This window comes from Myxine glutinosa, chromosome 6 (genome assembly GCF_964187855.1).
Source record: "Myxine glutinosa chromosome 6, kmMyxGlut1.1, whole genome shotgun sequence".
NCBI classification, from domain to species: Eukaryota; Metazoa; Chordata; class Myxini; order Myxiniformes; family Myxinidae; genus Myxine; species Myxine glutinosa.
The window spans coordinates 54,907,804-54,920,061 of NC_136266.1; the positions used below are offsets into that span (position 1 = coordinate 54,907,804).

The 12,258-nt window shown below is 41.2% G+C and overlaps 1 protein-coding gene across 1 annotated transcript in view; it reads left to right on the top strand.

The window, feature by feature from the left end:
• The window catches only part of LOC137429374 (rho guanine nucleotide exchange factor 28), a 252,669-nt gene that overhangs the window by 64,249 nt on the left and 176,162 nt on the right, over nucleotides 1–12,258 (top strand). The window contains exons 7-9 of the mRNA XM_078779849.1: nucleotides 7,343–7,406; nucleotides 7,662–7,757; nucleotides 9,599–9,681. Coding sequence (XP_078635975.1) covers nucleotides 7,343–7,406; nucleotides 7,662–7,757; nucleotides 9,599–9,681 — 243 coding nt within the window. The remainder of the gene's footprint in view (nucleotides 1–7,342; nucleotides 7,407–7,661; nucleotides 7,758–9,598; nucleotides 9,682–12,258) is intronic.

Below are 12,258 nucleotides of genomic sequence, written 5' to 3' on the forward strand. Positions count from 1 at the left end.
CTTGAACTGGTTCAGGTTTCCATTCAGAACAACCAGGTCAGTTTTGCCCCCTGCATGAAAAGCAGCCCAAACGGTCACCCACCACCTCCAGCTTGGACTCTTGGCACTATACAATCTTTGTTGTAGGCTTCATGCACTTGTCTGCGCACTCGGACACGGCCATCTTGACGATAGACCAGAAATCTAGACTCGTCACTGAAGATCACGTGATTCCAGTGTCCTGGCTGCCATTGACAGTGCTCTCTGGCCCACTGCAATCGGCGCTGGCGGTGTTGTCTGGTCAGGCGTGGCTTTCTCAGGGGACGCCTGGCACGATAGCTTGCTTGACCCAGTCGTTGGTTGACTAGCCTTCTGGATACAGGCACATTTGTAGGTTGCTGCCACTCAGCCCTAAGCCGATTAGCTGACTTTGTGCGGCCATTGCGGACTAACCGGTGCAGCTGGCGATCATCCCTCCTTGTGGTTCTGCGGGGACGTCCTGGCCTCGGTATTGGAGTAGGGACACCCCTCTGAGCATTTCGTTTCAGGATCTTTGACACCTGACCTTGAGTGATGCCATACTGCCGAGCAATAACACGCTGTTTCATGCTGTAATTTCGTAAAGCCACCACTCCATGACAAACAGCATTGTCGAGTTGACGGACCATCTCCAGAGGAAGCGGCAATAACTTTTGGAGACGTGCAGCAGTTGCTTTCCACTAATACAGAACGCAACAACCCTTGTATACCCGACTGTGAAGCCAATCATCAAATGCACCTGTCCGTACATTTTGCCACCCGACTGTGAAGCCAATCATCAAATGCACCTGTCCGTACATTTTGCCACGCAACCTGTGATATAATGCTGTTGTTGACTTCTTGCTGCGACAGACAATCAGTGACATGGTTCTTTTAACAAATAAATCACCAAAGTGTAAAAGAAACTCACCAGATTGATATACTGAGTTAAGAAAGTAAACCCAATTCAAGAAGAAAAAAAAATTCCATATTAAATGCCAAGTCTGTATATATATATATATATATATATATATATATATATATATACAGTGGAACCTTGACTTACGAGTGCCCCCAACTTACGAGTTTTTCGAGATACGAGCCGTCGCTCGGGCGGTTTATTGCTTTGAGATGCGAGCCGAGATCTGAGTTACGAGCTTTCGCCACCTGGTCACGTGGTTATCTTGCCGTGCAAGTACAGTATCTCTGTCGTATAGCGCTGCATTTTTGTTTTCGCATGTTGGTTATTTTGAGTTTACGCCACCAGGTGGGTTCTGGTCACGTGGTTATCTTGCCGTGCAAGTACAGTATCTCTGTCGTATAGCGCTGCATTTTTGTTTTCGCATGTTGGTTATTTTGAGTTTACGCCACCAGGTGGGTTCTGGTCACGTGGTTATCTTGCCGTGCAAGTACAGTATCTCTGTCGTATAGCGCTGCATTTTTGTTTTCGCATGTTCGTTATTTTGAGTTTACGCCACCAGGTGGGTTCTGGTCACGTGGTTATCTTGCCGTGCAAGTACAGTATCTCTGTCGTATAGCGCTGCATTTTTGTTTTCGCATGTTGGTTATTTTGAGTTTACGCCACCAGGTGGGTTCTGGTCACGTGGTTATCTTGCCGTGCAAGTACAGTATCTCTGTCGTATAGCGCTGCATTTTTGTTTTCGCATGTTGGTTATTTTGAGTTTACGCCACCAGGTGGGTTCTGGTCACGTGGTTATCTTGCCGTGCAAGTACAGTATCTCTGCCGTCAACTTGTTCAGAGTGCCGGCGATAGCTCGCCTTCTCTTTGTGGAAAACACGGTACTGAGAAGAAGAAGAGGATGATGTGCTTGGATATAAAACACGCAATCGTCGAAAAACATGAGCGAGGTGTGCGTGTTGTCGACTTGGTGAGGCGGATGTGAAGGCAGCTGAAGATTTTATTATAACTTTTGCCGAACTGATAGAAGCCGAACGATACATCCCCCAGCAAATCTTCAACTGTGACGAGACAGGGCTCTTCTGGAAAAAGATGCCGAGGAGGACGTATATAACGGCAGAGGAGCGGCGATAGCTCGCCTTCTCTTTGTGGAAAACACGGTGAGATCCTTAACATCCAACAACTAATGGGACGCAAACGGGGCGCCCAGTTTAGCGGTACACACATTGATGAATCACCCTGCCTGTGATTCACCCATGACAGGTTATAGCTGGGTCGGGATTCAAACCCAGGCTGGACAGTTTAGACTTTAGAGTCAAGTGTGCGTACCTCCAGTCCAGGCCATCCTGCCAACTTGTATGCTGCATACAGGTGAAATATAAAGCGCGAGATATTTTTATATATACTGTATATTTAAAAAAAAACTTGGTGTGGTTTTTGGCGGGCTGGAACGGATTAATAGCATTTCAATGCATTTTAATGGGGAAATTTGATTTGAGAAACGAGCAATTTGAGTTACGAGCTCGGTCACAGAACGAATTAAACTCGTAAGTCAAGGTTCCACTGTATATATATATATATATATATATATATATATATATATATATATATATATATATATATATATATATATATATATATATATATATATATATATTTATATATATATATATATATATATATATATATATATATATATATATATATATATACACATTTGTGTGTGTGTATGTGTATACAACTGGACCCACTCCCATCTTACCCGTAATTGGAGGGAATAACCAATCAGCTCTTACCTACTCAATTAACCCAGTTTCGACGGACAATGCGAGCTCTCATTTGGCTCTGAAGGCCAGCTTTGTTATGTAGTCATCCCAGGAGAGGTCCTGGCTGATGGTGAGATCAAGAAGTCCAAGAGACTGAACCTCTAACAGTGGCTGATCATGGGAATAGATAAATCAGTTTGTTTTACTGTCCTTTCAGAGTGAGACTGAGGTTTTCCAGAATTAAAGGACATGTTCCATTCATCAGACCATTATCAAATCAATTCCATATCAGCAGAGAGTGTGACAGCTGTTGTCTGCCTGTCAGTGACATTGGGGGTCTTTATGATCCAATGTGGAGTCTTCTGCAAAAAGGAAAAGAGGGTATGGTTGCATGATCATCAGAAAGGTCGTTTGTGGAAACGAGGAACAAGACCATGCCCAAGACACTACCTTGGGGCACTCATCTGCGTTGCATCAAGAGACTAGAGGGTTTCGTTGATAGCAAAATGTTTGACTCTGGCCTTGTTTGCCATAAATGGAGGAAGTCAGATATCCAGGAATGAAGTTGGCCTTGTGTGCCACAGCCAGCAAACTTGGCAAGCAGAGCTGTGTTAAGCTGTGCCAGACTGCGTTGAATGCCCGAGATATGAATAATAGTGCATTCGATATGAAATAAATAATTATCCAGGTTCATGAAATATAAATGATTAAGTGAGTTTTGAAGACTTATTACAACATACTATATCTTAACTGAAATGGATCTGCACTATAAAAGTTTCTCAAAAAAGCATTTGCCCCAAATTTTTCAATACTCACCCTCATACCTCGAATTTTTTTTATTTTTTTTTGGCAAGGAAATTTAGCTCAAATGGTATTATCACGTTTCTTGTACAATTTGCATGATTTTTTGTATTATTGGTCAGTAAAGTAAACGTATAAGGCCGAGAAATACAAAATCTATCTCGAAGATTAATATCCAAATGATTATGTTGGAGATTCACGTGCAACCGCCTTTCGCAAACAGAGTACAAAACAATTTCAGGGCGAACCTTTCAGTGATAGCATTGCTCTGACGTATAAGACTGATAGAAATGAAGTCCGTATCAAATAGAGGAATGAAAACCGATTTGTCAACCACACAGTGGGGCGGTGTTCAATGTTTCCGTGTTTGTCTTTCGGTTATCTCTTGTGTATCAGTGATAGCAAGAAGTGGTTTAAAAGGAGGTGTCGAGTGCCAATAATTATATTTGCATTTTAATGTTCAAGGTTATTTACACATAAAGCTGGATGATACGATAAGAAATGCGTTCTAAAACATGAAAATTTGTTATTTCAATGTCGGATTTAGATTACCCCCACAATGTTTATTATCTCAGTTAAATTATCTCGAGGTTTAGTTAGTAAAATCCTTTTCCATGTTCATAAAGACAATATTTTGTCTACATCCAACACAAATCTTACTGTTATCACATTATAATATTTCGTTATCAGACATGAGTGTCTATAAATCCCGATGAATATATATACTTCACAAAAAATGAAGTGACAACTTTTAAACTGTGAAATAAACTATAAATTCACAGTTCTGAAATTTCTTCGTCAGATGTATGTAAGCCAAAAAGATTTTGTCTGCAGCTCTGAGGAGCACTGCTCTCCACTATGGGCTGGGGCCCCAGCATAATATCTGTCTCTCCTATTTTCTGTGGAATATAAAGTTCTCAAGATTATTGGAATATCCCTTGATGAGGCCAAAGCATAATGTTAAAATCGGTTGTTCTCACGTCGCATGTAGTCCCATGTCCTCGATCTTTTCATGACGTCTCTTCTAGTTTAGCTCTCTTTGCTCGCTCAGCCCCATGGTCCTCCCCACTCCAGGATACTTCCATTATTCCAGCAACACCCTACTGGTTAAATTTCCAAAATCCAGGATGACCTCAATTGTTTTATTTCTCACTTCTCCAGTATGAACTGCCTTCCAGAGGCTGTGCCATCTCACTCTTTCCTCCAGGGCATCAAACAAGACGTGCACCTCCATCTTTTGTCATACCCCATCCTTATCCACAATCTTTATTACTCCATTAAACCTTCCTGACCAAAGTTATTACTTTCAGGTTTCAGTTTCCTTTCCTCATCTCTCTTCTCTTCTAATCTTTGTTCTTTCCCTTATTGTGTCCAAGAGTCAATTCTTCCCCACATCCCTTATTTGTCCAAGTCTCCTTATATTTTGTCCTTGAACCCTGCTGTCGATGTGTCTCCCCCTCTCTTTCTACTGTTCCTTTTGTTCCGTTACATCCTGGCCTGTTCTGTGTTCTATCTCCTCCAGGAGCATCAACTTATTCTCCTCTTCTTCCATTTATAAGGGGTGAGGTCCAATGGTACTAAGCTCCTGCCTTGACCACGACCCTCCTCCACTCCCCTCTGTCTCAGCCAACAACATCCACTCTCCAACTACCCCTATCTTACCGATATCCGTCTTCACATAATCCTTCCATCTCAACCGAGGTCTACCTCTTTTCCTCGACTTGGCATTGTATAAAAATATTTTAAAAAACAAAAAAACATGTTTCATGGCTTCACGGATGGGGGTATCGATCGTGGTGGCAGGAAAAAGGTTTTGTTACAACAAACAACAACATGCATTTTAAGGCCATTTTCCCTGCTAGAGCGGGGGTTAGCCTTGCGGTCCCCATGACAATCTTCTCCATCTTGCCCTATTTTCTGCATCTCTCCTTGTTAACCCCCTTGCCCGCATTTCTTCTTCCACCACCTTCAGCCAAGTCTTTCTCGGTCTTCCCCGTCCTCTACTTCCTTCTACATTCATTTCCATCACTCTTCTCAACCAGTCACTTTCATCCTTCCTCAACACATGACCAAACCATCTCAACCTGTTTCTCTTCACAGCATCCATCACAGGCTCTATTCCCATCATCTTTCACAATTCATCATTTGTCTTCCTCTCTCTCTCAACGATGTTAATGTTTAGAATATTTGAAGTGACATCCAATATAAGTTTATCTGTTTGTAAATATGATTTGTAAATAAATAAGTTGTAAATATGATTTATCTGTTTAATTGATTCTTGAGAACACAATTCCTGGGTGTGTTTATCACATTTTCTATCAGTAGTTGGTGAGGCAATGTACACCACTATTTCTAACTGTTGTTGGCAATGAGAAAGAAGAAGATACTACTCAATCTTGCTAGGTACAGAGTGTGCCTGGGGATTTTGGATGAACGCCGAGGTTTCTGTAGTCAATCACCGACGTTTTTCACAGGGGGGCTCTTTGCTGTTCCCACTGAAACTGCTCGTTAGCATCTAAAGATTCGATGTCAAAATTGAATGTGAGCCAGATTTTTCTTTGACAAAATTTCTGGTGCAGGTTGGTAGGCCATTGGAATGTTCCTGTTTGAAGTATGCTGGGTTGCACGGTTCTCTCGAACTCGCTGGCAGGTGAATGGCATTCTCCCATCGCTTGGGAACAATTCGGCCGGTTGCTGTGCACTACAATCAGCATTTTATAAGACTGATGTAAACAGAAAAGGAAATTGTAATAATTCCGCTACTTCATACTTTAAACCGCTTCTATAAGCTCGCGCCGACGAACGAAGTTTGGAGCACGATGTTTGAACATGTACGGTCGAGCTATTGCAAAACAATTATTTTTCCCAGAAAGTTATTCAAAAGAAAAACGTCAGCAAACAGTTTAATGGGGGTGCGATTGGACAAGCAAACAGATTATCTGGTTGCATGAATAGGAACTATTGGACTCGCAGCGAGCCATGAGTTTCATTTGTAGTTTCAGAGCAATGGACAAAAGGTACCTTTTATGACCTTGTTAAAAATCCACCCTAAAACTACCACCAACCACAAAGCACCAATGTAATAAACTGCTGCATTGGTCTCTTTCTGAAGCAACAGCTCCTTTGGATGTATCTCATAAATACGTCCATTAGAACCTATGATATAATCGATTACCGCCACTTTGTTCTTTAACAGCGCATTATTCACACTTTATTGTTTGGTTTCCTTGAAATTTTTTGTTCCCAAGGTTTTGACGAACTGAACTGGCCAGGATTGAAATTAAAAGGAACACCAAATACTGCATTGGAGTCATCGGAAGGACCCGGAAGTACATAGTGAAGACGGAGCCTTCAGGAGGAACTTGGATAGGATTTGGGTTTCAGCTGCTACTCCACAACCCGGAAAACCTTCCAGGCGCAGCCAACAAAGAACAAATATGGCAGGAAATTACAAGAATTTCAAATTTTTCCAGGGTTTGCTTACTCTTCGTGAAGGACACTGTAGGATTCTTATCGTCCACCAACTAATCCGGCAGACGGGCCCCCCAGTTTGACGCTCGTCCGAGGGATGGCACACATTGATGAATCACCATACCTGCGAAACACCAGGATGGCAGTATGTAGCTGGTTCGGGACTGGAACCCAGGCTAAACGGCTCGAGGCGAGTGTACAAACATCAGAGTCAAAGCTATCCTGCCAACCATGACCAAAATGTATGATAAATATGTATCCCTATTTAGTCAAAATCTGGAAATGAAATGAAAGGGGTTAAATGTGTTTGTCGGAGAAAGGAAACTATAGTTTGCCCATTTCAAATTCATCCCAGATATTGAGATTTTTAATGCTCCGATGTTCGCAGAATGGCCCATTGTCGAGGAGTATTTCTCAAGACACAGTCCAAGTCAGAATGAGTAACGTTGACGGTATGTACATTATTGAGTCTTTTGCCTTTTTTAGGACTTCATTCCATCAAATACTCTAATTTGCTCCTGCATTAAGAATAGCCTCCTACTAATGCAATGACATTTACAATCAGTTTTTGTTTCTTCATCGGTAATAATTTTTCTTGAGTGACATATATATATATATATATATATATATGTGTGTATGTATATATAATATTATATTATGATACACTTTCCACTTCTTCTGGTTGTGTTGTGACATTGTGTGACCAGGGGAGGTCGACGATGGAAGATGGCGACTTGCCGACACCAAGCGCAGCAGTTCCGTCGATTCCCCGCGGCGGGTGGAACATGACCTGAGGAAAGAAGGTGTGGATTGCTTTCGCCTTTAAATTGTGTTTCTTAAAGTCAAAAGCAGATGATTAATTATTTATTTTGATCTCACTAACGGCTAATAGCAATATATGGCAAATAAATTGCTTCCTTATTTTTTGAGGGGTTCGGAAAATTCCTTCAAGTTTAAAGCGATGAGGAATTTGTTTTATTAATTTTTTTGAGTTGTTGTTATTAAATAATACACACACTATAAATATCGTTGTGGAATGTACGAGTAAGTTTAATCGGCATGGAATTTTAATGGAACTCTTAAAATATGCTGCAGTTCAGCATCACTGAAGAGCGAATAAGAAGCATTTTAATAGTTTTGTTCTGAGTTTGGATTTTCTCTTGGCAAGTGTTGTTTTAAAACCGGCTGATATTATGGTTTTGCATTTTAATACTACCATACTACTTCTTTAGGAGTTGTTTCGGGGTTACCTGGGGCAGGTTGTCTGCCCCAAGTCTTTCACAAACCGGCTAGCCAGGCCTGATGTTTGACTGGAGGAATTTGTAATTTGTTCAGGGTGCTGGTGATAACTCACCTAGTCTTAGTGAAATCAGTGAAATTTTCTTAGTGAAACAAGCTGTTGGGTGTTTAACATACAACATCGACCAGTGCTGGTCCTCTGGCTCATTGCTCATTGGATGGACGGCGCACACATTGATGTATCACCTTGCGTGTGAAACACCAGCATGGCAGTTTATAGCTGGGTCGAGATTCGAACGGATGCTATGACGGTTCAAAGGGTAGTGCGCATACTTATAGTCTCGGCTATCCTGCCAGCCCTATTATTAATATTATTATTATTAGCTCACCTGGAACGTGGTTCTGGGGAGCTTAAGAGATGGCGCGTTGCCCATCCTTCATTCCGTAAACGCTTGCAACTTCTTCTCCGAAACCGCTGAAGGGATTGTGACCAAACTTGGCTCAAATTATATATGTTATGTTGTGACTAAAGCTTGTACATGGTATTAAAAAAAAATTGAGGTCTAAGGGGGTCGAAGTGGATCTAGGTTTGACCCCCCAAAATAGGAATTTGCTTTTTCCTTTGAAACTACAAACACTATTTCGATGAAACTTTACCACAACCTTCATCACCCGTGATGTGCCCAAGTTTATTCACGGCATTAAAAAAGCCGGGCTCCAAGAGAGCGTATGAGGGAGGCGGGGTTGTCCCCAAAAGAGGTATTTTTTTGTTTGTTTGTTTAAAATCTTATGATTACATTAGTATTATTGTACATGCTGCCCTGTCTTCTGGCAACCATTGAAATTGGTTTAAAATACCTTGATACTGTTTAAAATACCTTTAGTCAGTGTAGTATACTGCTTTATTCTACCAGGTGAGTGCTCAGGGGTATTGCCCCTATTTTTACTCCCGCCAGGGATTAATGCATTCGATCGTGTCCGTCCGTGTGTGTGTGCATGTGTGTGTTCGTGTGTTTGTGAACAAGATATCTGGAAAAGTTCTGAACGGATTTGGATGAAAGTTGGTGGGATGATTGCCCTTGGGATAAGGAAGAATTGATTAGTTTTTGGTGAAGCTCAGGATATTATTCCGGATCCAGGAATTTTTTGAAGGATTTTTTTTACCATTGGAAGATATTGCTCAGCAGCGGCCACCCACGGCGGGAGTATGCGCTCTACTGAGTGACGTTCTAGTTTTTACTTTTATTATCTCTATGTTTACATTTAATGTGAGAGAAACATTTCATATCAATAGTTTTTCCCTTGCATTTGGGATAAAAACAAACAAACAAGCCAACAAATCTCTGCACAAGAAATGAAGTGTAAATGCTTTCTTTCAAATAAATGATTGTCTTGTTCATTTCAGGTGAAGAGCCTTTTGTAGAAAATACAGATCCTTTGGCACTGAGCAGCAGTAAAAGAGCTTTTGAAGATGAAATGGATCCCGAGGTAAGAAAATGATGCCAATTGTGATGTCACATAAGGATACTTCGTCCACTAACGGCACGAGCATTTCAAGGGTATTGAGTACGGGGTATAGAGAATATTGAGTGTACCAAGTCTTTCAGTCGGAACTATATTTGCTTCCTTTCCTATACTTGGTTAAAGGAACCCCTTAAGGACTTTATCAATTCCAACATGTCCCGGTCAAGCTCACGGGATACGTCCGTCAATGTCTTATTAATCTGAGATCGTGTCCATCATTCAAACACAAAATGACACATCATGAAAGCTCTCTAAGATGACCTGACAAGTTTATGAGGAACATTAAACATCATCATCTGGCTTTGATTAACCCTAACACTGCAATGTTCATGGATTTTGGGAATTTTATTTTCACTAATTCTAACAAATTTAAAGTATGCCTCGATTCATGCATCGGTTACGTGTCGTTCTCAATCGAAGTGTTCTACTCGTACAAATATAACTGACAGGTGAGGCTTTTGTGCCCGGGGTTCAAGTTGGGTTTATGTTGCCCAATATGGTGTTAACAACGCAAACCCTAAAACGCAAACCCTATGTCACAAAATGATTAATCGCAACAGAAATATTTGTTCATTTTTTTTTTTTTTGCACGGAATGAAAATGTTGATTTAGTGTCGCGGAGGCAAAGGGAGGGAGCATAATTCAAGTCATATCCAAAGTATTTTTACTCTCCCTCTCCCCTCTCCTTCCCTCAACAACCATGTCAGATATGGTTGATCATACGAGAGATGCCCAAGGAATATAATCATTATGTTGCTGTTCAGAAAGTTTACTTATGTATGTTTTTTAAAGAATGTTTTCTTATTTTAAAAGTGCTGACAGGATAGCTGAGAGGTACGCACACTCACCTCTTAGCTGTCTGGGCTGGGTTTGAATCCCGACCCAGCTATAAACTGTCATCCCAGTGTTTCACAAGCAGGGTGATTCGGCAATGTGTGTGCCATCCGTCAGATGGACATTAAATTGGGTTTCCCGTCTGCCGGCATTAGTTGATGGACGTTGAAGATCCCCCGGTGTCCTTTGAAAGAGTAGGCGATGGCCAAATTACAAAGTTCCCGCCCTGACTTCATGTGTCGGAGTGGTGACCTATTTAGGATTGTAATCCTAGCGAAGAAACGTCATCAGCAGAACAGACGCTCTGTATAGATACATGAATAAATTGGTCTAAAATACTGTCTTGTGATCATAAATGCCGGAACATGTTGATAAATTCCTTCTCACCTTTGAGATTTACTTTCGTTGGAACTTGCACATTGTTGGATTGAGCAGGTTGGAGAAATGTAATCTCAAACCATGGTCTTTCCTCCAAAACGTGTCCTCATCTTTTACAGTCGTTCACAATTAAAATAAACCACAAGATATGTCGGTTAACAAATTGCTTACTCAGCATTTTCAGATGCACACGCAATCCATTTTACCACTCTGGTGATGTGATTGTAAAATTGTCATTAGCTGACATTTGCAGACTATTGAAGTTACCATGCATGGTCATTTACCATTGAAGTTACCATGCATGGTCATTTAGCATCGAAGTTACCCTGCATGGTCAATTGTTCATGTCGTCAATGGCAGCATTCATTTTGGGGCCATGAGCACATTACATAATTAGGCGAGGATTATGGGATGGGAGAGGGAGGACAAGTAAGAATAAGGAAAAGGGAATGTATTGAACTAAAGAGGGATGGATTTATACCCCATACCGATACCATATGTGATGTCATTGATACACCCAACACTCCATGATTTAAGGTACATGCCAAGCAACAGTTTGTTTCCTTTTTGAAATATTTTCAGCACAAACTCAATGTAATTCACATCTCTTTACAAAGATGGTATCTGTAGCCAATAACCGGTCTCATTTATTGGCCAAAGCTGTTTGCCATTGGGAATATTAAAAAATAAATCCTCCCCGCAGCTCTAAGGCGATTCTGTAGTCCTGATGAAAGTCTCAGCTGTGCTCCAAACTTGCAGGGCAACCTTTTATATGTTACTTTTCAGCATTAGAAATAGAAGAGTTATTGTCATACACAGCTGGTTGGAATATTTTAGACAATATATTGAACAAACATGTATTTCTGCTTGGGACCTATATTAAATGGCCTGCACATAGCTAGATATCATCAAAAACAAGAACACAATGTAAGGGTTGTCATGTTTGGCATTCCCATTTGAGCAACATTGCTCATGATGCTGGGATCTCGACTTCAAATCCATTACACTGTGTTGATCTCTCCATTGTGTATTCATGTCGGGGTTGTGGAGCTCAGAGGTAGTGTACACACCTTTGATCTTTCTAGTCTGGGTTCTATTCCTGACCCGACTATAAAACGTCACCCTGGTGTTTCGCAGGCAGGATGTTGCATCAATTGGTGTGCCGTCTGTCACAGTCCGCCAGCATTTGTTGTTGCTGGTGGATATAAAAGATCCCAAGGTGTCTTTCACAGAGTGTAGGTGATGATTACTGCTAAGCTGTCTAGTCTGGGTTTGAATCCCAACCCAACGATAAACTGTCACCCCAGTGTTTCACAGGCAGGGTTTTTT